This window comes from Pagrus major, chromosome 16 (genome assembly GCF_040436345.1).
Source record: "Pagrus major chromosome 16, Pma_NU_1.0".
Taxonomy (NCBI): domain Eukaryota; kingdom Metazoa; phylum Chordata; class Actinopteri; order Spariformes; family Sparidae; genus Pagrus; species Pagrus major.
Window position 1 is genome coordinate 21,235,395 of NC_133230.1, and position 24,699 is coordinate 21,260,093.

At 40.6% G+C, this 24,699-nt stretch overlaps 1 protein-coding gene across 1 annotated transcript in view; it reads left to right on the top strand.

Annotated features, from left to right (window-relative positions):
* Window positions 1-1,788: 1,788 nt before the first annotated feature.
* The window catches only part of itpk1b (inositol-tetrakisphosphate 1-kinase b), a 33,453-nt gene continuing 10,542 nt past the window's right edge, over window positions 1,789-24,699 (top strand). The window contains exons 1-5 of the mRNA XM_073483437.1: window positions 1,789-1,971; window positions 2,465-2,616; window positions 8,365-8,389; window positions 16,828-16,953; window positions 21,466-21,583. Coding sequence (XP_073339538.1) covers window positions 2,522-2,616; window positions 8,365-8,389; window positions 16,828-16,953; window positions 21,466-21,583 — 364 coding nt within the window. The 5' untranslated portion in view covers window positions 1,789-1,971; window positions 2,465-2,521. The remainder of the gene's footprint in view (window positions 1,972-2,464; window positions 2,617-8,364; window positions 8,390-16,827; window positions 16,954-21,465; window positions 21,584-24,699) is intronic.

Here is a 24,699-nt window from a genome sequence, read left to right on the forward strand (position 1 = left end):
ACCGTCGCTCCTATTTTAACAATATTATTACTTTCAATTGTTTTATTTATTTTATTAGTTTTGATGACTTGTTTATGTATTTTTGGGTATCACGATCAAATAATGTACCTTTGTTCAAATGTTTACAAGTTGTTACTAATGTCTGATCAATCAGTTAATGATGTGACCATATGACCACTTCATTAACTAACGACTAATTAAGCGCTTATTAATGAATTACCAACATTTATAAAATCATTATCGTGAAAACAGAAAGGATGAACACCAGTCAAAGGGGATTTTTAAAACCTGAACATCCGAGATAGGTTATTATAAAGGGTTTTAACTGGTTTAGAGTGCATTAGTACATTTATTGTGTGTGTTAATCATGTCAACAGACTCAGGCTATGGTGGCCAGTCTTTCTAATAGTGGTATGCAGTTAACAGGTGGCATTTTCTCACATGCATTTGTTTTTGTGGGTGAATTACAGGGAATATTAACAATAAGAGAGAATCGATTAAAGTTGTTCGAGAAGGCTCTGTGTGTGCTATTTATATATTTATTCATTCATCCATTTATTTGACAGCTCCCCTCAGTCATGAAACCAGGACCAATCCAATAGTATAGATTATTAAAATATAATTACGTATGTATTAATGTGGTTACTTGGATAACCTAATGTTTCTGGCTGTATATTGCGATGGTTTTCCAATGGATGGCGCCACTGTGACATGTTTCTCTGTTAGCTCCGCCCGCCGAAAATATGCGCTCGTTGCTGCCCTGAAGACAGTAGACGACTGCACGAGGGTGCTCTCATTATGCAAGCTGCAACGAGCCTATAAATAGATGATCGGTTCATGATGCAATCTGCTGTTGGTTTGTATACAAACCAGTTCGCTGATCAACGTATTGTCTCCAACTTTCCTCAATCTTCTCGCATGAGGTGTGAGTTGACAGACAGCGAGGCGGTGCACAGGGTGAACTTCTCTGACCGCATCCCGGCTGCCTTCAGAGGCTGTCGGAAATATTGTCGAGGCATCATGACCAGCCCCAAAGCTTAATATTCTAGGTCACAAAAGGGTAAAAGTCATCCTACGTATGAGCCTGTTTTGTGTTTATACCGTTTATAAGCAGTATCATTCGCCCTTATAGTGAAAACACATTTCAGTGTTAAAATCAGGATTATCAGTGAACAACTCATTAATAACGCAGACCAAAAAACACCCCTTTTATAGGTTTATATAGAAATTAATAACATGCCAGATCCACTCTTCAAGGTCGCTTTGTATGGAATTGTTTTGTTTCATTTACTATATAGAGCCGAAACTATTAGTCAATTAATCGATTAGTCAACAAACTAACACAAAATATATAACTTGCCAAACATTTTGATAAACGATTAATTGTTTAAGCCATTTTTCAGCAAAAATTTGCTAATGTTTGATCGCTCCAGTCTCACCAATGTAAGTATTTTTGCATTTTTGTTTATATCATTGTTATATATCATTGTTATATACTTGGGTTTGGGACCATTGACCAAACACCAAGATATCTGGGAAGCCGTAATGGTCATCGGTGACATTCATTAGACAAACTCTTTAATCAAGCACTCGACAAAACAATCTGCAAGTTAATCAAGCACTCGACAAAACAATCTGCAAGTTAATCGATAATGAAAGCACAAACAGCACGTGAAATCAGGAGTGAATGTGATTCGACAGTCGAAGAGGAACGGGAGCGCTATTTTCCGAGGGGCTCGTGAAGGCAGCATCAGTCTCCAGGATCCTGGGTGTGTGCAGTCAGTTCAACCCAGAGACTGAGAGAGAAAATACCAGGAACATCTCAACGTGACTCCAGCTGTGCCTGTCACCTGTCACCTTGTCTGAAAACTTGTTCTCCTTCTCCACTGGACGGACAGAGAATGGGAAACTACCCGAGCTAGTTTCGGAAGAGGACACACATTCAGGAGGGAACTGTGCTAAAATTGCCAGGTTAGTTAATGCTAGCTCACCACAGCCTCCCCTCGTTGGCGCACTTAAGTCAGTTGCTTCATCTTTAAGCTAACTACCTGGTTGTCCTGAGTCAACCCATTTGGTATTTGTAAGTTCTGTGAATCTGTTCAGTCATTCAACGTAGGTCAGCCCTGATAGCATGCTAGCTAACGCCTCCTAATTGCATGCCATCGGTTAGCTATGCAGGTTGTCACTACATAGCTAGCCAGCTAATGTTAGCAGTCGAGGTTAGCTAAAGGGGGTCAGTGTGTGAGTTTCGCTGATGCTGAAGCACATTCACTGTAATATTACGTTTGGAAACTAGTTAATATGAACCATGAGGACGTTCAGCTCAACGAGGAAGACTAGTTGGAAGCGCGACTCCTGGCTGGGTTATCACAAACTGAGTCGTGAACTTGAGTATTCCTCTCCATTGTCGGCTGTTGTGTTGTGACTAATGCTATACGGTGGTTTCCTGTTTTCTCCGGTCCAGGTTGAGCCTTTCAGTCACAGCGTTTGCCTCCAGAGAAGGACCGGGAGCACAGTGGAGATGCAGACCTTCCTGAAAGGCCGGAGAGTCGGCTACTGGCTCAGCGAGAAGAAGATGAAGAAGCTGAATTTTCAGGCCTTTGCTGATTTGTGCAGGTATGTGTCAGGTTGTTTTAGAGCAACTAACAGAAACAGTTTGATACGCAGTACATTCACATCATTAAACGTTTATGTCGCAGTGAATTAGGAGGTGTGCTGACACTGCATCGCCTCTTAATGACTCTGACGAAAAGGACTGATTAACATCTCTTCTCCTCTTACAGTGAATGCCCCCTTTGCACACTTGATTTGAACTTTCTCTTTCATACTTAGACACAGCATCGGTGATCTCTGCTCATGTCTGTCAGTGGTTGAGGTTTTACTGTAAGCACAGTTGATAGGCGTGTGGCTGCTCTGCTTTTCTATCTGCTATTAATGCTACTCTACTATTTTTGAAATTGTATGCATGCATGCCCCAAAGGAAGGTTTAACTAGCAAAGGGATTGCGTTGTTTTGTTTGACATGTCTTGAACCAGTTGTGCTTGTGGAGACAAGTTGTGAGGAGGTAATGTGTGCAGGCGGGGCTGTTTGCATTGGGTGCATGTATGACAGGACAAGCAGCTAAACCGCTGGTAATAGTGGTGCTGTCGTATTACTCAAGTTTCATTCAGGTTAACTCAAAAGAATGAAGGCGTGCTTGTGTAGATTGAAAATAATTCATCTCTGCTTTGTTGTTAACACACAAACTTAACATCTGATCATTACAGCATCTTCTATTGAATTTAAACAGTGTGTTATCACATAGACCAGTCTTGGCTTGTTGACTCTAGTTGTGAGATGTTGCATTTCTGACATGTCTGTCCAAATGCATAGTCATAACATTAATTTGTTCAAGGGTGTATTCCTACTGTGGCAAGAGTTGGTTCTGATTCTCCAGCCTTGAGAGGGGCAGCTATGTGCATGTATGTTATCTTGTTGTGGCTAATCTATCTCCAGCCAAGTGAAATGTTATATAAAGTGTTATAAAGTAGGGCATGGATTTTCCAAGCAGACATGTGAACTCTCTCACTGATTTACAATAGCTTCTATATAGTAAACAGGATTGGGCAACTCCAAGTTATGGCCTTATCATGTCTCGTTGCAACATTGCTTAGCTGCCTCTGCTGTATAAGAGCTGCTGTGATCCTGAAAACACAAACCACGACAGTAAGAGAGGATGGAGAAAATATTTTAATGCACACTGACAACACACATGACCTACAGGGGCAGATGTGTTGTCAGTGTGCAGGCATTTGGTTTGAAGCTATTTTCACCTTTTTCAAGAGGGTTGTTGCCTCATAAAGCAAACTGGTTGAGCCAGCACAGATTACCACTGTAATCCACAAAACATTTTTAATCTCTTCATAAACCTCCTAGTAACCACCCCTCCCTCCCTGCATTCTGCCTACCCCCTTCTCCCCTCAGAGCTGAACTAAGGGCTGTTTAATATGAAGTATTAAGAAGTGGTGGTTATTGATAGAAGCCCTAACCCTAACCCTAGTCCAAGAAGATCAAATCACATTGCTGGCCTTTATGCAACAACAAAGACCAGTACATTTTTACCACAAAGTTGAATGTGGGTGTATTATGTGTATGATCTGCATTTCGCCAGTCAGTCATTGAAACTTTTTCTGGTTCTCCTTTTCCTGACATATTTCCCTTTTATCATGTGCCATGCTAGAAAGCAAGAGTCATCTTAGAGAGGAAGGAAAAGATGGAACTGAGATAACCTGTGACAAAATGGCATTTTGGATTTCTAGAAGGCACAACTTTCCAAGGGTGTGTCAGGTATTTGTATGCTGTCACCAGAACTGCTTTACCTGCAGACAATTTTATTTACTAAGGAAATGTTGATGAAGGTTCTCAGTCATCCAGGTCATGGTAGTTTTAACTGCTGTATCATAGGAAACTGGACACATGAAGGCCGGTTAAATCAATGACCCACAAGTGGCCCTAACGACTCTGAAACGACTCTGTAAGGTCACACCCAGACAGAGTTTATAATCCTGCAACTCCCCTCCAGGTAGTTAGAACTGAAGAAGCCTCTTGGATGAGAAGTGAAATGCCTTCAAGAAACTGAAACAAGTCCAGTTGCCTACAATACAGCACTTAGAATTACTAACGAAATATTTGCAAAATGACTGCTGAATTTCATTGAATGCACCTGTATAGATAGATATGTGCAGTTTTTCTACTTTTCAGGCTGTGTTATCAAAGTGAATCAAACTGAGAATTCAGCTTAATAGAATCCTACTCTAACAGTGACTGACCAGGTTTTCCTCCACTCATCATGTGGCATGCAGCTGACATTGTGACTGCCTCAGTGTGGAGTCGGCCCTGTCTTGTGCAGCTGGACTTAAGGGTTTCCTGCTGGTCAGAGCTGGTCAGAGCCACTCGGGTTTATGTTGGCGTCCCATAAGCTTGCACAGCAATTTTCTGACTCGCATGTGCCTGATTAAGAAAAATGCGATGCCCTTGAAAACAGCCCGCCTGAGCGTCATTGGTTGATATGAAAATATTGTCTCTTCGCCCTGTCAAGACAAGGCCGCTGCACTCTAGGACAACACATCTGATGAGATTACATTGAGCTGCACCCACTGTGTGGCTCTACGTAGACTTTCACCCAGATGATACAATTTTCTGCAGTGACAGGAAGAGTGATTATTTCAAACTTGTGGCGAGTATACCTTTCAAATCTATTAACATGTAAAGAAGGTATTGTTGATTTTACGCCCAAACAAGTAAAACCATTCACTTGTTGGCCTACTTCATCTGTCTCTGCTCAGCGTTATCCATAAGAGTGTGTTTTAATTCAAGGTAATAATCATAGTTTTTCATGTTGATCTTCAGCCACTGCTAAAACAAATGTTCACCCTCCTGCTTTCATTTTGCTCAACCTACAAGTTAACGCAATTTCAAATACACCCACATGTAAACTTTATAATCACATACTGTTATGCAGTGCAGCAGTCACATATGGTGTCCCATAAATACCAATCTTTAGGGTTAGAGTTTATAGATATAAGATACTGTGCGTCATAAAAAGTATTGTTTTCCATTACACCTCCATGTTCTTGTGTGTCAAGCCTTTTCAAAAAAGTTCTGACCCTGGCCTGCTTCTCTGGTGGGTCTTCTCCATCTCATTCATTCTGCTGGCTGTGTAACAATATAGGAGAGCAGCAGACGATCTCCATATCTGAGATGGGACGTAACTAAAGGCCCCATTCACACCACATGAAACACGCCAGCTGCAGTATTAAATATCCACATTGTTGTGAAGCAGTGAATGGCTGCATGGCTGTTACCATGGGGCTGTAACCTCAAAAACAACTGGGCGGGATAGGCTGAGTTGGTGGTAGCGCTGAACTGGTTTTGTCACCATTGTAAATTCACTAAAAACTAGTAGATGTGTTGTTTTGGTCAGTCAGGTTTTGCTTAAAATTTTCTGCTGAATCTCTTTGGCTTATTTGTGGTAGTGAGCGAGGCAGGACACTGGACAAACCAGGTCTTCCAGAAATGCGACTCTTGCCTGGGCTCTCGTTTCACTCCCACTGGTGGGGTTTGGACTGATATAAATCCAACAGGTTTAAACATGTGAGGTAAATCCTCTACACCTTTTACAGATTTCCAGAAAACTTGTGTTTTAAAAAAGAGAAGCAGTCACCTCATATTCAAAATAATGCATGATTGTGGCGGAAATACTGCTGTGTGTACAGTCACAGATAAAGAGAAGAGATCTGTTGAGGTTCCTCATATGTATGATTTAGTGATGTGCTATGTTATGATCGTCACCTCTAACAACAGCTCCACTCGTGTAGCGGTCTGCTGGTTGCCAAGCAACCATTTTTTTATCTGAAGACTAGTATTTCTGTGCCGTTTCTGAAAAGTAGTACTCTCCAGTTCTGGGATTCTTGTATTTTTGGTCACGATGGCCCCACTTTGCTGTCCTATCAAAAAAATTGCTCAATAATTCATGTTCATTGTTCATTTATTTTTGACATCGAGGCACAAATGGGCTCATGTGTCAGTAGCTCATGTCTGATACTCTCCATTTAGCCAAAATTTTTAAGACATCTTTCTGTTTCTGTTTAATTCTTATGGAGAAGAACTGTTTCTATGTCCATTTACATGGAGAGTAATGGGGACCTACACATTTTAAAGGCAAGAACTCCAGTGAGGGCAACTGATGCGAAGACATGTTTTACATAACTTGCACTGAACAAAATATTCATGAATTGAAATAAAAGACGTTTTCTGTGTATACAAAAGGCTTATTTCTCTCAGATTCTTTTCACATATTTATATCCGTGTTCAAGAGCACTTCTCTTTGCCAAGATAATCCCTCCATCTGACAGGTGTGGCATATCAACATGCTGATTAAACAGCATTATTACTGCACAGGTGTGCTTTGGACTGGTGATGATAAAGGCCACTTTAAAATGTGCAGTTTTATCACACAACACAGTGCCACAGATGTTACAAGTTTTAAGTGAGCGTGCAATTGTCATGCTGACACACAAATGTTCACCAGGGATGTTCCCTGTGAATTGAATGTTCATTTTACTTCCATCGGCCATCTCAAATGTCGTTTCCGAGAATTAGGCAGTACATGCAACTGGCCTTACAACCCCAGACCACGAGTAAACACGTCAGCACAAGACCTCCACATCTGGCTTCTTCACCTGCAAGATCGTCTGAGACTGGCCACCCAGACAGCTCATGCAACAGCTGGTTTGCAAAATTAAAACTTTTCTATAGAAACTGTCCCAAAGTGTCTCAGGGGAGCTCATCAACGTGCCTGTCGTCCTCACCAGAGTCTTGACCTGACTGCAGTTCGTTGACGTAGCTGTCTTGAGTGGGTAAATGCTCACCTTCGATGGTGTCTGGCACACTGGAAGTGTTCTTTTTGGAGATTAATATGGATTTACACTGTACCGGGCAGTGCATTGTGTTGCGTGGGCAAGCAGTTATAGCATGGGCAGGCATTAGCCCTGGACAATGAGCACGGATGCATTTTATTAATTGCAATTTGAATGCACAGACAAACCTTGCAGAGATCCTGTGGCCCATTGTCATAGCATTCATCTACCGCCATCACTTCATGTTGCAGCATGATGTTGCACATGTTGCAAGAATCTTTACACAATTCCTAGAAGCTGAAAACCTCCCAGTTCTTGCATGTTGCCCTGCATATTCACCAGCCAAGTACAACCACCAAGTTTAACCATGTTTGAGATGCTCTGGATGGGCGTTTACGACTGCATGTTCCAATTCCTGCTAACATCCAGTCAGTTTGCACAGCAGTTGAAGCGCAGTAAGCCAGTATTCCACAGACCACAATCAACAACCTGATCAACCCTGTGCAAAGGAGAAGTGTCGCACTGCATGAGGCAAATGGTAGTAACAGACACTGGTCAGACCTAGTCATGTGAAATCCATAGTTCAGTGCCTCATAAATGTCTTTTTTCAAGATGAAATTGCACATTTTAGAGTGGCCTTATTGTGACCAGCCCAAGGCACACCTGCATGATAAAGATTAAAAATAGTAGTGTGTTTATTTGTTAATTTCACTTTGCAAGTCAAACATAGATGTTGCATCTCTTAGCTTTGTGCTCTTCTGTAGTCTGTGGGTTAATTCAAATCTTTTTATTTTTTAACACTAGGAAAGCAGACATCCTCACCTATGGTACCTGACATATATTTACATGAAATCTCAAATCTTATAGCTTATAGGTACTTTCGATACATGGCAGTATATCTTTAACTGACCTGTTTCAGTTTGTTTTTGATAGAATTAATGACTCTTAATTTTGTTTTCTTTTTCAGGAAAAGAGGAATAGAAGTTGTTCAGGTAAGCAGACAACATCTTTTTTTAAAGTTTTAAAATTGAGCATTGTCATTCATTGTTTTACCGAGGAGTCACACATTTGTTCCTCCTACATACCTGATGTAGTTGCTTCACATTCTTGCTATTTTCATGCTGTAAGCATTTTGAGTTGCAGTCCACCAGACCAGGCCGTGTTCATTGTTGAGCTGTGATGTAACTCATTCCGGCACGATGTTTCAACACCTGGCCTCAACTCTGTAAACTCCGTTGTACATCAGAGGAATCTAATTGGGGCAGTGGTTGAAAAAAAAAAAAGAATCAAAAGCTTGATAGTTGTAAAGGTCGTCAGTATCTGACATCAGTCACCTACAGCAAGAACAGTATTTTCTATTTATGTATTTGTGAGCAGCTCACTCACTCAAGATCACTAATTACAGTCAGTTCAAGGTATTCTATGTAAGGTGGATGTGACAAAAGAAACCATGGTCTTTTTTGAGCGATTACTAAGCTTAAGTAAAGAATGTAACTGTATGTTCAGTTAAATGAAAGCCCCAGGGAAGTAAATGCTGCTGTCGTTAAAGGATATTGCACAGCACACTACCTTGAGTAAGTAAACGCAGCACATTCAGCAGCACAGTAACAATTGTCACTAAGTCCTGGGAGCTCAGTGCTCAAAACTGCTTGTCAGTTAAAGTGCTTCTGCGATTGATGAGGAAATCATCCTGCCTTTTCTGCCTTTTCTTTTTTTTTTTTTTTATGCTGTCTCTTGTCTTCTTGGGGGGTTCTCTTTTTTCTCCTCCGCTTTGAGGTTATTTTTTTCCTCTCGCTGTGCTGACGATATCAGAACACCCAGAAAGAGCCTTGTCCTGGGAATAGTCCCAAAGTAAGCAGGGGCTTTGTTTCCCACTGTGCATTCAGCCCTCCTGGGAGACCACAGATCCTCACAGACCCTCAGCTTGGAGTACCCAGGGACGTGAACACCCCTGTGGCCTTCCCCATTTCTCTTTTTCCAGGACTACCTGTTGTCAACTGAGTTTTTTTCATGCTACAAATCAGCATAAAGTCTTATTTTTAGCTGCACCGTCACTACCAACTAAGAGTTTACTTGGACAGCCAGAGGGTTTTTTTTTTTTGTTTGTTTTTTTAATTCACACCGGTGACTCGACGGCCTGAGATGCACCCAATGCCAGTTAGTGCCTGTACTGTCGTGGTCGCATCACAAGTGAAGATAATGGTAGCCATTGTAATGCTCTGGCCTTGTTATACAAGTCTGTGTACAAAGCTGTCTTCTTCTATTGCACTGGTGGATTCTGAGCACAGCAACCCTTAGACTTTAGCTTGGCTATTTTGCAGGCAGTGATACAGTTTCTAATACAGTTTCAGATCATATATTTGAAGCCTTGTTATTCTATATATTTTTTCTTGGTTGTTTTGTGCTTAAGGTCCTGTAATTAGTGGACCTTATTTTAAGGCCAATCTTACTGAAGCCCTAGACAAATTTCCACATTGAGACAAAAACTTAAATTAATTAATGACTGAATCTGAACAAAGACGAGTAATGTTTTGTTAGAGACCAAGAAATCAAGAGTGATAGGTAGTAAAGGGTGAAGGAAGTGGTAGTACACAGAAAACACAAAATGAAAATGGCGCTTCTCTGCAGATGAAGTGTTCTGCTTGAGTGTTGTTTATGATTTATTCATTTGGGTTTTTTAAGCTTTACGGGTTTGTGGGAGTGTGGCTGTTTATGTAGAAATCAAGTCCATTTAACCTTCTCTAGAAGGGTCGAGTAGAACATAGCTGCAGATTTATCTATTGCAGCCAATCTAATCACCTAACCTTGTCTCTTTAGTCTGACAGACTAGCTGATCCTGATGATAACAACTGAACCTTGGATATCCAAGGATAAATTAATCTTAGGCTTTGTCTGGCAAAATAAACCACTCTTCATGATGTTAACAGTGTTATTACAAGCTAGTTCAGTTTTTTGTTATGTGTTGAAAACACAGATTTGCTGGAAGAATAGCAGTGTACTAGAGCTGAAACAATTAGTTGATCTCCCAAAAATTAATCAGCAGCTCTTTTGATTGTCAATCAAGCCTTTTTTAAAGTAAAATGCAAAACATTCACTGTTTTTAGCTTTCCAAATGCTTTTCTTTCTCTTATTTGATACAAAACTCAATTTCTGTGGGTTTTTGTTTGTAAGTGAAAGCAGTCTGAAAATGTCTCCTTGAGTTTTTCGGGATATTGTGTTTGGAATTTTTTATTTCTTTCTGGCAGTTTTTAAACCAAATAATAATAATTGGTTGATCAAGAAAATAATCAGCAAATGAATCGATAATGAAAATAGTTGTCAGTTGCAGCTTTACAATCTACTAGTCTAAATGACATATGGATTTCACACTGCCACCCAGCAATTTATGGTATTTGCCACATGAGTTTGGATCCTCCAGAGAGTTAGCAGTGGTTATGACGTCGCCCTGTGTGAACAGATCTTTGCTAAATCAGGCAGCCCATGGGAATTAATTTTATATTTCCACTTCTAGTGTGGGAAAACCATCATGTACATGTATACCCATCTGGACCGACAGAACTGGAAAAGAACATACGGTTCCTTTATCTGCTCCTTTAGCCTCTAGCATCTTTCCACTACAGCTTTTTTTTTTTTTTTTTTTCTTTAAAGTAACACATCATCACACTCACCTCAGCTCTACTCTCCCCCCCTTCATCTTCCCTCTCCCTCCTCCAAGCGATCTAGCACCAGCTCATCAATACTGACCCCTTAGCCCTTTGCTCATGAGCCATCCTCTCTGTGCTCCGTACATTAGCCTGTCTGTATCACAGAGCTGATGAGATTAACTCACCAGGCTCAGCCTTGAGGAAGCCAATACTCGCTCTCAGAGAGAGAACCAATCACAGCAAATGGCCATCGTTTGAGTGGGCTGTCCAGGGAAAGTTATTGAGTTACTGTTTTTATTATATGGTAAGTGCTTAGAATTTAAGTTAATTTCCGGCATGCGACTGTGTCTCACCTACATATTGAATTTGTGGAAGATGACAAACAAAAGATCGTCTTGATGGACCAGCGTACTACAATCCAAAGAAAGCTGATTATTATTTGGCTATTATTTTGCAATTAGAATATAGTGACGTTGGCTAAGATGAAGCCAAAAATTAAGACTCTGCAATAAGCTTCCACACAGGTGCATTTAGTTGTTTTCTCACTTCCTTGTATTAATAAGACAGTTTTCCAGGAAGATCAATGCAATTCTCAATGTTTGAAGAGGGGTTGTTTTTTTAGGAGTCTTGAGATCAGGGGGGTGATGATGATCAATGAGATATTCATCAGTTTGACCAAGAGGAACACCACACACACACACACTTCTTTATCTCTCTAAATTTCATTAGCCATCCTCAGTCTTTTTCCTTCTAAAGTAGTTCTTTCCATCCCTCATGATTTATCCGCATATCCAAAAATGTCTTTAGAAAATGCTCCTAAGCTGCCTGCTGATTCACTTTAGTCACACACATTTTGCAGTGGTTAACCTAATATCATACTCAACAAAGTATGTATTATGTGTCTATAAAAGCTGAAAGGCACTTTCCTCATAAGCTTCCACTGCACAACCTAGTCAGCAGTGATGACTCCAGGGATGCTGAGGAGACAGCCATTAGGCTAATGAGCTCCCAGTTTGACCCTCCATATGGTTTTTGACTGTAGATTCAGAACCATCATGCTGATCCCGTCTCATGTTTAGTCTTGTACTTCATGCGAGGTGTGGCCCACAGCCATATGTCTCTCTTACACTAGGGTGTCAACTGATGCACAGCATACATAATAAATCATTCATCACGTCTGTCTGCACTCGGCACGCAGTCTCTCTCTGGGCTAGCCTCACAACAAAGCGAAAGCCAGGTGAGATTAGATCCAGCTGAGAGCAACTAGAAAGAGTCATCTAAAGGATGAAGCAGCACCGAAGCTGAACCTCACTGGGCTTGTAGACAAATAACTGCCTCAAAAAATTGTTCATACAGTTCACCATGCTTGCACACTACAGTTCACCATGCTTGCACACTACTAAATTGAAAACTGAGGCCAACATATGAGCTCTGTCCCTGCTATTCGCTTTAAATCACCATTCTTGCAGTTCCCTGGGGTGTAGCTTTGGCCCAATGTGAAGCAACATCAAAGCTGAAAATATATTGCCCCTGACCCACCCTCTCCCTCTTGGATCCAGCCTGTTTTCTGTGCTGTCCATCACCACTATAGCCCACTGCTAGCACTCAGTCCCAGAGGGACTCGCAAAGACGTCAGCTGACATTTCTGCTTTTAGCATTTAGCACAACATCAGTGACTGTACTGCTGGGTTTTTGGATGAGCTCTAAAGCGGGGTCATTCTGTCTACGCACAGGGAGAGGAGAGCCTCATCCTCTGCGATGTGTCTTTGCCAGTGGGTGTTGACCCCCGCGATGTAGAGTCCTGTTTTTGTGGAGGGGCCAGGCTGTGGATGGGCCCTCTGTGTTGTGTAAGCAAGAGATTATAAGCCATGCCTCAGTGGAGTACAGACAAATTCCCTTCCACCCAGCCCTGCCACACCGACTCTGCTAGCTAGACAGAAAAGGAGAGCGACGGTTTCAGTTTTTACCGGCACGCTGTACCTCACGCCACTAATGAGTCCTGTCACCACTGCTGCTCATAGCAGCTACTGTTATAGACCTATAAATTGGTGACAACACAGGTTATGAGTGTTGACTTACCAACACTGTGAAATTAAGGTAATGGCATCATGTTTATGCATTTTATGCATCTGCCAAAAGGTCACACCTCTATGTCTACCACACATTTTCTGATAAACCAGCCGGACTGCTGAGACAATGAGTCACCAAAACCACTGCAGTTTGTTGTTAAACCGAGGGCTCACCTTTCTAGTTTACGTAGTCACACAGGTGATTCTGATGAATCATTGTCAATGTTTTACTTAAGCGTCACATTACACCTCCAGAAACTGGTTGTTGAGTAGCTGAATGTCTTATTACAGCAGTGAATCAAAAGATAAGATAAGCCTTTATTGATCCCCAGAGGGGACAATATTGTGTTTAAATACTTTATCAGTCCACAGTCTTCTACAGTAGCGCCTGCTGCTAATTAAGTAACATTTTGGCAGAAAGGTTTTGTACTTGTTGGATGTTGGAGATAGTTTTGTGTGAGTGATATGATGATGTATACCAGATGATATAAATTAGAGGTTTTTGCATACTTTTGCATACATATCTCTTTTGTATCAGGCCATTTTCAGAAAAATTACAAGTCAATGACCAGGGCTGTTTTATGGGAGTATTGAATTTTATATTATTTCTCTAATAATGTGGTGAAATACATTGAGATTGTTGGATTAACATAAAACAGACGGTAGTTATTTTTTGGGCATTAACAATTCCAGAAAATGTGTTATGTCCCAAGAGATATAGATATCAATATCGGTAACACTTTAGATTAGGGAACACATATTAACCATGAACTAGTTTCTTATTAGCTTATTCTTATTAAGTGGTTTACAACAACTCCCTAACTCACTATCAATAAGCAGTGATTAGGAAGTTATTGAGGGAAAACTCTCACAGTAGTTAATGGCCTAGTAGTTGCAGAATATGATCATGCAGAATAAGGCATTAGTAAGTGATTTATAATGGCTTAAAAACAGCCAATATGCTACTAATATGCATGCTTATAAGAAACTAGCTCATGGTTAATATGTGTTCCCTAATATAACGTGGAACCGCCACAGTAGTACAGATATAGTAGAAACCCACCAAAGTTGCTGGATGCTTTCAGCCTCATTGCCCTGTGTTCATTTTTGTAGCTCTTGTTGTTATATTACTTTTGAGCTGATGGGCATGTTTCTACAGGCTGGAGGAATGGAGCGTGCAGGAGAATGAGATCCAACAGCATTCAGATGGCCATGTTGATGTAGCATAATGAGCTCTTCAGAGAACACAGCTTGACTTGAACACTGCAGGGTGTGTTAGCATTTCTTTGCGTTTTCTTTGTCACACTGTGCACGTACTGTATGATGTGTAGTGTAGTTTATGCCTGTGCCTAACATGGAAAAGTCCATATGTTCCATGCAGGACTCTGATGAGAACAAAGAACACAGCTCTGTCAACACAGGGACATTTTGTTCTTCCTGATGGCTCCAATGTAAAGAACATGGTATCTAAATCATCTCATATTTAACAGATTTACCACCCTGTGCAACTGACTTTTCAGGGCAGGACCAAGGGTACGCCAATTAGTCATCTATCCATCACACCTCTCACAATCATTAACCAGGAAATGTTGGCTTTGACTGTGGCCAACCCTGATCCAACTGAAACTCTGGACAGTTTTACAGTTCTTGCATTGATTCAAACCAGTGTGGCTAAGGTGTATTCACTCTCGGTTTGCTCACTGTCTGGACAGCACAAAGGACAATGAGGTCCTGCCCGGCTTTTGCTTATTTGCACAGGTGTTTGCTGAATTGGCTTTTGTCTGTAATGATCAGTTGAACCCTATTTGCTGATTCGCTAATGAGTTAGTGTACGACAGCCTTACACAACAGCAGCACTGCACCCTTGTGTTTCCTAATGTCTCTCTCACACAAACATCGACCTCCTGTGTCACAACAAACTGGACAACCTCAGCCAGAATAGAGGCCTTTGAATTGCACTCAGCATATTCATCCATAAGGACTCAACGTTACTAAAGCTGAGCATCTCTCCTTTAATCTCTTGTAATGTTGCTACATTTCTAAAATTGTGTGCAAGCGCTGACCCACATAAGTCTTATCACACTTGGAGAGCTGCTTTGACTACTTGTGAACTACTTGGCCAGTGCAGGCAGTCTTTCGGCTGGGGTAAACTTCAAACGAATGCTAATTCGGTGTTTCCTTAGAGGCTGTCGAATATGTTCAGTGAGACTAGAGGTCTGGCCAGAGGGAGAGAGTTTGTAACTCCATAGTAAAATACATGATGCCAGAAATAAATCTAGTTGGTGTAATTCAAAACAAATACAACATAGACTGCACCCTTATTTAATTACAGCTATAAATAAATAAATAAATAAGAGAGATGATTTGGAATCAGCCCTTATCCTGTTTTGTAACTAAAAAAAACAGAAAACAAAATATTTGTTTCTTAGAGCAAAACTATCAGATGGGATTACCAGATTAATCTTTTCTTTCGACAGATTGATGGTATTAATGAGTACGGCAATGGCAGATTTGTGATATCCCAAGATCAGTGGTCTCTTTCTTAAAAGTACTACATCATGTTCAAAAAACAATCAATGACAGAGGAAAAATAACTTGGAGTAATGTATTTGCTAAATTTCCCTTACGGCCTGTGTCTACTTAGCGTTTTTTTTCTCCAGTTTTTCCCAATGAGGAGTGAGTGTCCAAGCACTCAGCTTTTTTGTGTGCGTCTGATTCGATTGCTTCGGGTTGAAAATCTCTCAACTTTTAAGAAAGGCGTTGGTGACGTCACTCTTGCTCTTTTTGTTTTCCTGGCCTAGGCGATAATATTCACCATATTTTTGTCTCCTATGGATCATGTCATGCACCAACATCCTCCTTGCTCTGATGTCCCGATGTCAAATTCATACATATGATAAACTTCCCTTGCGTTTTTTTAGCATGCAAGTTTTGTGTGACTAAACGGCAGGTAAAAGGGAAACAGTTATCCTAAAGGTCCTATGAAAAAAATGGAAATGATTTGACTTTGTTAACCAAATGCAGGCAGCAGTACTTTGAGGGCAATCAAGGAGGCCGTAGGGAAAGTTTGGCAAGTTCTGACTTGACGCTTGAACAAACTAGTAGTGTCATGTTGGCTTAACTGTAATCATCAATCAATCTTTATTTGTGTAGTGCCAATTCAAAACAAAAGTCATCTCATGACACTTTCCAAATTGAGCAAGTCTAGACCATACTCCTTGATTTATTATTTACAGACACCCAACATTTGGCAACAGTGGCGAGAAAAAACTGCCTTTTAACAGGAGCAGAACCGGACTCAATGGTGGGCGGCCATCTGCCTCGACCGGTTGGGTTATCTTTTCTGTAATCTTTTTGTAACACAAACAGTCAAAGTTTTAAATTAATCAAACAAATATTATAACCCTTGTAATGGAGGTACCACTCTGGTACTCTGCAGCATTACGGAAGAATAGTACTTCATAATTTTTCATATCATTATTATCAAACATTTGCACCTTTTTATCACAGTGACGTATCACTGCAGTTTTATAAATGAAGTAAGAAATAAAAGGCAGTGTTTTGCAGCTTTCCTGTTGTGAAATTCAATAAGAAACATAGCTTTCCATGGAATATTGCTGAAGTAAACCATTTCTTAAGGCAATAAATGAATACCTGACTGTTGGGTGGACTTTTTTGCAAATTACCCTTTGACCATGGTTGTCCTTCTCTCCTTAGCTGGACCTCAGCCAACCTCTGGAGGAGCAGGGTCCACTGGATGTCATCATCCACAAACTGACTGATCTCATCTTAGAGGCCGACCAGAATGATTCACAGGCTGTGCTACTGGTGCAAAGAGTACAGGTATGCATCTATGCCTTTCCTTGTTTCACCTGAGGACTAATATGTGATATAAAGAATAAGTACAGAGGATAATAAAGTGGGACAAATTAAATGAATAATTTCGACTTTTTGAAAAAATTGGGGATTGTACATGGGGCTGGGAAATTTTTCATTATTAAATTGTTATCATGATATGAGACTATGTTGTGACAGATTTTGGATATCATTATGTGGTGATATGACATAAGTGTTGTCTTTTCCTGGCTTTAAAGGCTGCATTTAAGTCAATGTGATGTAATTTCTGAACTTAACAAACTGTTCTATTTGTTCTAATACTAGCCAAAAAATATTGTAATATTATTTTAAGGCCATATTGCCCAGAGTCGTACACATAATTAGAAAATGTTGTGCTCAACCCCCCAAACATTTACTGGTTACACACAGATGTCTGAAATGTATATTTGTTCAGTTCCTATGCAGATATGACCATGTAATCACTTTGTTTAATTTGTCCATACTTTGTTTAATTTGGCCGTACACCAGTATATGTGACAAAATAATCTCAACTCAAGGGCCCACTTACTTATTAGCTTTTAACTGCATCTCACAGCCTTCAGTAGGCACGATATGGAATACTGGCTCATTGCTTCAAATACATTTTTGAAATTAACTGTAAAGCTCTCGATAATATTGTCTGTAGCACAGCAGCAATGCTACAGACACTAAACATTTATGGATGACATAAATTTATGTTAACATGTCCCACATCAAAGAATCACATGGGCTATTGTTAGCCCCAGGCTAAGAGTTGACCCTGTCATAATTTAGCCCTTTTACACACACAAATTATGAACACAGGGTTAATCCTCAAGCCAGGGCTAAACTATTCACACTATACTTCTAATAACCCTGGGTTAAATGTCTGTTGGAATGCACAAATAATGTTTGCATTCAAGAATGTTGTGTGAGTACTCCTGTTTACTTTAGCCCTGTTTTTACACTGGCACCTTTTAGCCCTGTGTTTAGTCAATTTTCTGGGGATAAACCCTGGAACTCGAGGCTAATCCTGCTCCGGAGCAGGGCCAGTAAACCCAAGGCTAAAGTCAGGGTTAGCCCACTTTGGATTGTGGCAGTGTGAAAGCTCTCTTAGCCCGGAGCTAAGTGCAATGTGAAAAACCCTGTAGAGACGGACGAAAGGTCCATAACCATAGCTCCAGAAGCATACAGATCATTAGCAACCATATTTGAGTGTGTGATGACTCATAAAACCTGAACACTGTCACCCAAAGTACTTAAAGAGTTTTTTTTGTTCCTCCTGAAGTAAGAGAAATCTCACATGGACAGCAGGTCACAGCTCCAAATGTGGCACTGTGAACACACTTCAGAAAGCTGCTGTGCGTCTCTGTGTCTGTGTATTCATTAATTTGGCAGTGCTATGCATGGTGTGAAAATGAATTAATTTTCCACCATCTCTCTCTCTCTCTCTCTCTCTCTATATATATATATATATATATATATATATATATATATATATCTATATCTATCTATCTCTCTGTCTGTGAATGATTCAGAGTGGCTGTAATCATGATCAACATCACGCAGTTCTGTCAACATGCTCCCGACTGCTCATTTAGAAAGGACAAACAGGATGTTAGTATGGATCATTTAAATAGCAGAACCTGGTTAAAATTAATTATTAATATTAACATTTGCACACTTTTATGATAGGCCATTAAACAAATGCACTCGCATCAAATGCTGTGCAGTATCCAAAAAGTGGTCTGGACATGTCTAGCACTAGCCTGGTTTTTTCAGGCATATTACAAGGGAACTCTGTCCCCTACACTTAGAGCCTCACCTAACACAAGCGCACACCCAGATGAAGAAGCGCTGATAGGAGGATTTAATCAAAAAATTTTATCATCGATGAGTCATTTATCAAGTGAAATTTCCAAATGTCTCCTGTTTCCACCTTCTAACTTTTGCAGCTTTTCTCTGTTTTATGTCATTGATCTGTTGGTCTAAACACTCTATTTTGAGAAGTCATCTTGGCTGATGACTCAAATGTATTAATTTAATCAACTAATTAAAAAAATAATCTGAATATTCATTAATTTGAAGATGATCATTAATTGCAGCCCAATTGGAAAGGCACTATGATGTGGGAGAACAGTCATTAAGACCCTTTCCCTAATCGTTGCGGTTCATGCCCATTAAATAAGCTCTTTGGTGACCTTTACATCTCTATTAGACCTCCTTTGAGTTCTTTATAGGGGATCTTTATGCACTCACTGTGTCTTGATCCTAACCAAAGGTCTCCTCCCACTCTGCTGTGTGCATTACATTTCAAAAAGATGGTACCCTGTAAGCATTTATACCAAGTACCCAAACAACGTGGGCAGCCTTTTTCTCAGTGCAGAGGAACAGAGGTTTTAGTTCAACACTGTCATTCCGTCACTCACCAACCAAAGGTTGTGAATGTAGATGAACGTTGGATCAAGCATTAGCTGGAAAATCAGCAGTTCGGCTTTGTTGCTCAGACCCGTCTGAACCTCCTTTATGTTCTAGATATTTCCCTTAACACAGCTATCATCTGTGATTACATTTTCTTTGAGATATAAGCGTTGGCACGTTTCTGAGCCAGCAATGCAGTTCAGCTCCTAGCTTGCACTATTTTATTTGCATCCTTCAGCTCATTCCCACTTTTCTAACTATTCATCTTCCCTCCTACACTTTTTCAACTTTTATCTAATCCTTCATACTTTTTGATATTCAAATCTAGTATTCCACATCTTTCACACATTATTGGTATAATTCAACTTTGAAAGCCAGCAATGCAGTTTAGTCTCAGCTTTTCAATATCCAGTATTCACACAGCAATTTTTTGAGTGCTTCTCTGGTAATCATCTGTGCTAATCTGTGTAGGAGGATGTAGTTTAAGGAACTTAACTAGTTTGCAGACCTTTTTACCATTAGCATCGTGGTAGCATTGTCAGCTACCTAAAAATTGTAATGAATTCAATGGGACTGTCAGGTGTGCCATATGCTAATAATGACAGAATTTTAGTCGCTGCCATATAGGTGTTGTTTACTATAAAACATAAATTAGGTTTCTAGTCTGGAAGGCTTGCTCTGTGATCGACAGCCTATGTTACTCAAGCTGATGTAGTAAATCACACCCATTTGGTAAGTGATGCAAATTATTTTCCTCTTCGGGGTTGGATGCCTGTGGTATCACAGATCATTAGATCCTCTGCTGACCATATTTTCTGCGACTTTGAACAGTTTTTTTCCCTATGGAAACGGATCTGCCCAGAAAAGCAGAAAATGGCTGCCCTAACACCTACACTCTTACACCCACACTGACATATGTCTGGCTCTTTTCCTCTCTTAACACCTGCTGGCCAGTGCTCATCTCCCTCTCATCTCCCTCTCTTGTCTGTGTTTAAATACATTTCTTCCTCTAAGACACAGACATCAGCAAGTGACAGTTCTTATCAGCCGAGTATTCCTCTAAACTCCTGGAAGATTAAATTGGATTTATTTTTTGGCAGCAGCATGTTAGACTTACATAACTGCTCAACTGGCTTTGATCACCATTGCCTGTTAGATCCTGGCAAATCCTACAGATGGGTCCTCCATGTCAAGGCAAAGGCATTTGTTTATGTGTGCGTGCATGCGTGTATGCGTGCGTTTGATGTCCAGCATTGCTGTGTGTGTTTAATTTCATGCAAATGTGTATGACAGTGGAGCCGTGGTGTTTTTAAAGGGCCGAGATAGGAGCAGACAGGCTGTTTGTGTAATGTACAGGCCAGCCAGCTCCACCTGACAGCGTTTGTGAGTCAGTAAAAATGGCTCGGAAGGAAGGGCTGGCAGAGAAATCCACAGAGCAGAGATGGAAATGTGGAGAGCACAGAGAGCTGCAAAGTGTAGAGGAGGTGGTGTGGGGACAGAGGCAGAGGAGAGCCGACAAGAGCAGAGGAGAGAAGGGGAGTGCAGTTATGTAAAATAGCAAAAACCTCACGCTGACCTAACAGCCGGCCATGCAGAGATGTAGTGATGTAACCTACATAGACCCCGCTGACTTGCATCTCATGCTCTCCAGCTCACACGTATACTGTGTGAGGTATGTTGACCCTTCAACTCAGTGTTTGTATTCATAGTTTAGCTACTTCAATGTTTGTTTTACATTTCTAATCTGTATGGATGTATTTGTGTGTGTAACGGCAGATGGTTGCATGTAGTATACAACCCCATTTTGCACACTTTTTATGCTCCAATAACACACATATTTTCCCATTATTTCCATTACTAATGAATCTGTAAATTATTTTTCTGATCAATCGATTAATTGTAATCTAAATTATTCAAAAGTACAGAAAAATGCCCTTCTAGAGTGCTCCATGTTTCTATGTGTATCTGACTAACTAGTTCATAACCCAATAAACGATGCATATAATAAATAGATGTTCACACAGGAAGTGATTTTAATTGTTTGTTTGTTTTTTTGATGTTTGTGTCTCTGTGTTTCAGGACTACATTGACGCCCACCCTGAGACCATCGTCCTGGATCCCCTTCCAGCCATCCGGACTCTGCTGGACCGCTGCAAGTCCTACCAGCTCATCCACAGGATAGAGAGCTGTATGCAAGGTAGGATGTTTCATGTGACTTACACTAGCACAGCAATTTCCCGCTGACTGGCTTAGAGCTACGTCAAAAAAGTATCTGTGTCGTATAAGAGATAAGTTTCGATTTTACATTTATTGCTAAGTTGCGATTAGTAAATTGTGTAGGGGAAGAACTTGCAGTACTTTCAATACAAACCACAGTTTCAAGCTGTTGATCAGTGACCTGTGATGACTATTGAGGGAACAAAGTCCAAATGGAGGAAGCTGTGTCGCAACATCCAGTGGCTACAAATGCATTCTATTGAAAATAACAGTTTTAATGTCTTCACTATGTCACCAAGCTTTCAGTACATCTTATTACAGAAGATATGCAAATTTAACAATCAGTTGTAAGTTTATTAGGTACACAAATCTAAAACTAATGCAGTCTAATACATTAATCCTGCAATAAATCCTACTGTCATGAAGTTTATAATGTTTAGTTTTTGTTGAAACTGTTATATAGATGTGTTGATTCAACTTTATGGCCAATTTGGCAGCTACAGTTCTAGTGCTCTTGAATTATAGTGCATAATACTGAGAATGTTTCTGATATTTTGTCCCGTCCATTTATATTAACAAGCATATTTGCATCGGGTATTTCAACAGCACTGCAAACTGCAGAATTGAAAATGTTAATGAAGCTGAATCAGTCAGTAGAACAGTTTCAACAAAAAACAAAAATAGACTCCATTAGTTTTAGCCAGGTCCACCTGATAAACTGTCAACTGAATGCATTTTGCAGTGTGACCAGTCTTTTACTCTCTATAGAGTCATTACAGAGTCGTGTGTCATGGGATCAAATAAAGCAAGCATATTAGTGTCTTTGTAATGTTTCCTCAATAGTCTAAAAAAGCAGAAGTTGTCTAAAATAATAAAGGAACTGTTGAGTCAATGGACACTGCTTACATTGCGTGTGTTATATTATTAAAAGGATAAAGTTATGATAACTGCAGCTTGTCTGTCTTTCCTCTTCACTTCCAGAGGGGACACATAGATAACACATGACAGCGCTGTCGCCCCTCGCTTGAATTATGTTACGCGATGCTTCCGAGCAGATGTTTAATTCTTGCCGGAAGAGCACTATGCTGATATCATAATTCCTCTCCTCTCTTCCATGCGACAAAAGCACCTCTCCATTTCCTTCTGCCTGAACCCAGTGTGAACTTGGCTCTGTGTGTTTCTCTATCAAAGACCAGAGTTTGCCTTTGAGTCGGTCGCAGTAACACCTTCCTCTGTCGCCGAGCCCATAAACGAATCAGCAGCAGGCAATGTCTTCTGACTGGAGGCAGAGAAATGCGATGACGACAGGAGCACATTCCCTACCCACGCGCACTGTAAACACACCTGTGACTCATCCACATTTCCTTTACCCCCATACATGGCAGGGGACATAAACCTTTTAAGTATTACTTCACCACAGTCCATGACTCCATGAGGGGCTGCAGTGTGGTGTCAGAGCAGAGGATCAGAGGCGTTTCAGCATGTCGGCGGCAGTGTCAGGAGCTTCTTAAAATAGAACCGCGAGAAGACGTCTTTTTATACAAACAGACATGATGGCTGTTACGTAACAAAGAGTATAAGCTGCATCATTCACTTACTGTGTGTATTCGGTTTGAAGAGGAAGATGGCTTGCTGGCTGCATTTATATCTTCACCACTCTGCTTCAATTAATGCAAGTGGTGCTCTCTGCTCACACTTTGACCTGCATACCAAACCTCCCTGACAACTGTTGTCAGACACAAGCATGAAGTGTAAGCCATTATAATCCCACACCACACCACTGTGATTGTAGAGAAAACAACATGTGGATACATTAACTGGGTTAAGGTTGGTGTAAAATACAGGATGGTGTGAGAGTGTGGAAAGTGTACCTTGCTTTCTTAGGCATGGCCACTTCCTACTCCTTATCAGCATAGACCATGGAGTCCTGGAGCAGCTGCCAAGGCAACCCAGTACTAAAAGGCCATAGAGAGGCTGCTGTGCTGCTTCACAGTCTGCATGACTCAGAATAGTTCTCAATAGGAGGAAGCACTTGAGGTAACGCTTATGCTTTCTCTGGAAAACCTTTTTTTTATCACTTGAGTGGTCGCCTGATGTTTAATGGCCCCAGTCACAGTAAATTTATCCGTTCTGCTCCAAATTGTTTACATTAATATATACTTAAGTGTATGAATTAGCTCATCTTAATGTTATCTTTGATAGAAAATAGCCAGGCAAGGGCCACACGAGCCCTAATGGATCAGTCTCACCGATTTTTAGCTCTTCATATTGGAACTTTGTCTGTCTTGGTTTGTGAGCAAGGTAACTGTTTATGTTACTTAGTGGAATCCACTGGTTCCTATGTATGCTGGACTTTTGATATCTTGGACTGTTTTTGTAGACAGAAACCGTCGTCAAGTCAACTCCTCTATAAAACGAAAGCCTCTCTAAATGTTTTAAAGCTTACCCCTCTCCATCTCAAGATAAAGGAATTCTCCTGAATAGAAGTGGATTCCTCGGGATCAAACTGAAACCTTCCTGGGTTTATTTGCATATAAATCAGACTGTTTTGAGGTCCCTGTGCTCTAGCATTAATCCACGCCTCTGCAAGGACCAACAGTACAAGTGTCTCGTTTATGCAACTGATCAATATTTTATCATATTTGCAGCATGAGAGACAAACACTGAGACACTTAAAAGCTCGTCCAAGTCCAGTGAGCCAAGTGGGCAGACAGGATTGCTCTAACTTGAGTGTAGGATTTCCTGCCTGACGGGTACAATGAGGCATTGTCACAACCATTAAATAAATGAATATCTCATCAAAGGAGTATAGGATTTACCTTTTGTGAGGAAAACAATCTAATTTTTCTTTTCAAAATAAATGACTCATAATTCTAATTGGAGCGTAAGCCTCTTAGAGCGCGATATTGAGAATGGCATTACTCTCTCCGGGCATAGCCATGTTTGGAGTTCAATTTAAAATATTGAAAATTCTGCTGCTTTGCCTCGAGGGAGGGGACGACGCTGAGAGAACAGCGAGAGAGGATGCTAGGGTTTCTAGGAAACAAGCTCTAAATAGCAACAAGAGAGTTCCACCTAAACAGCAACACACTTAAT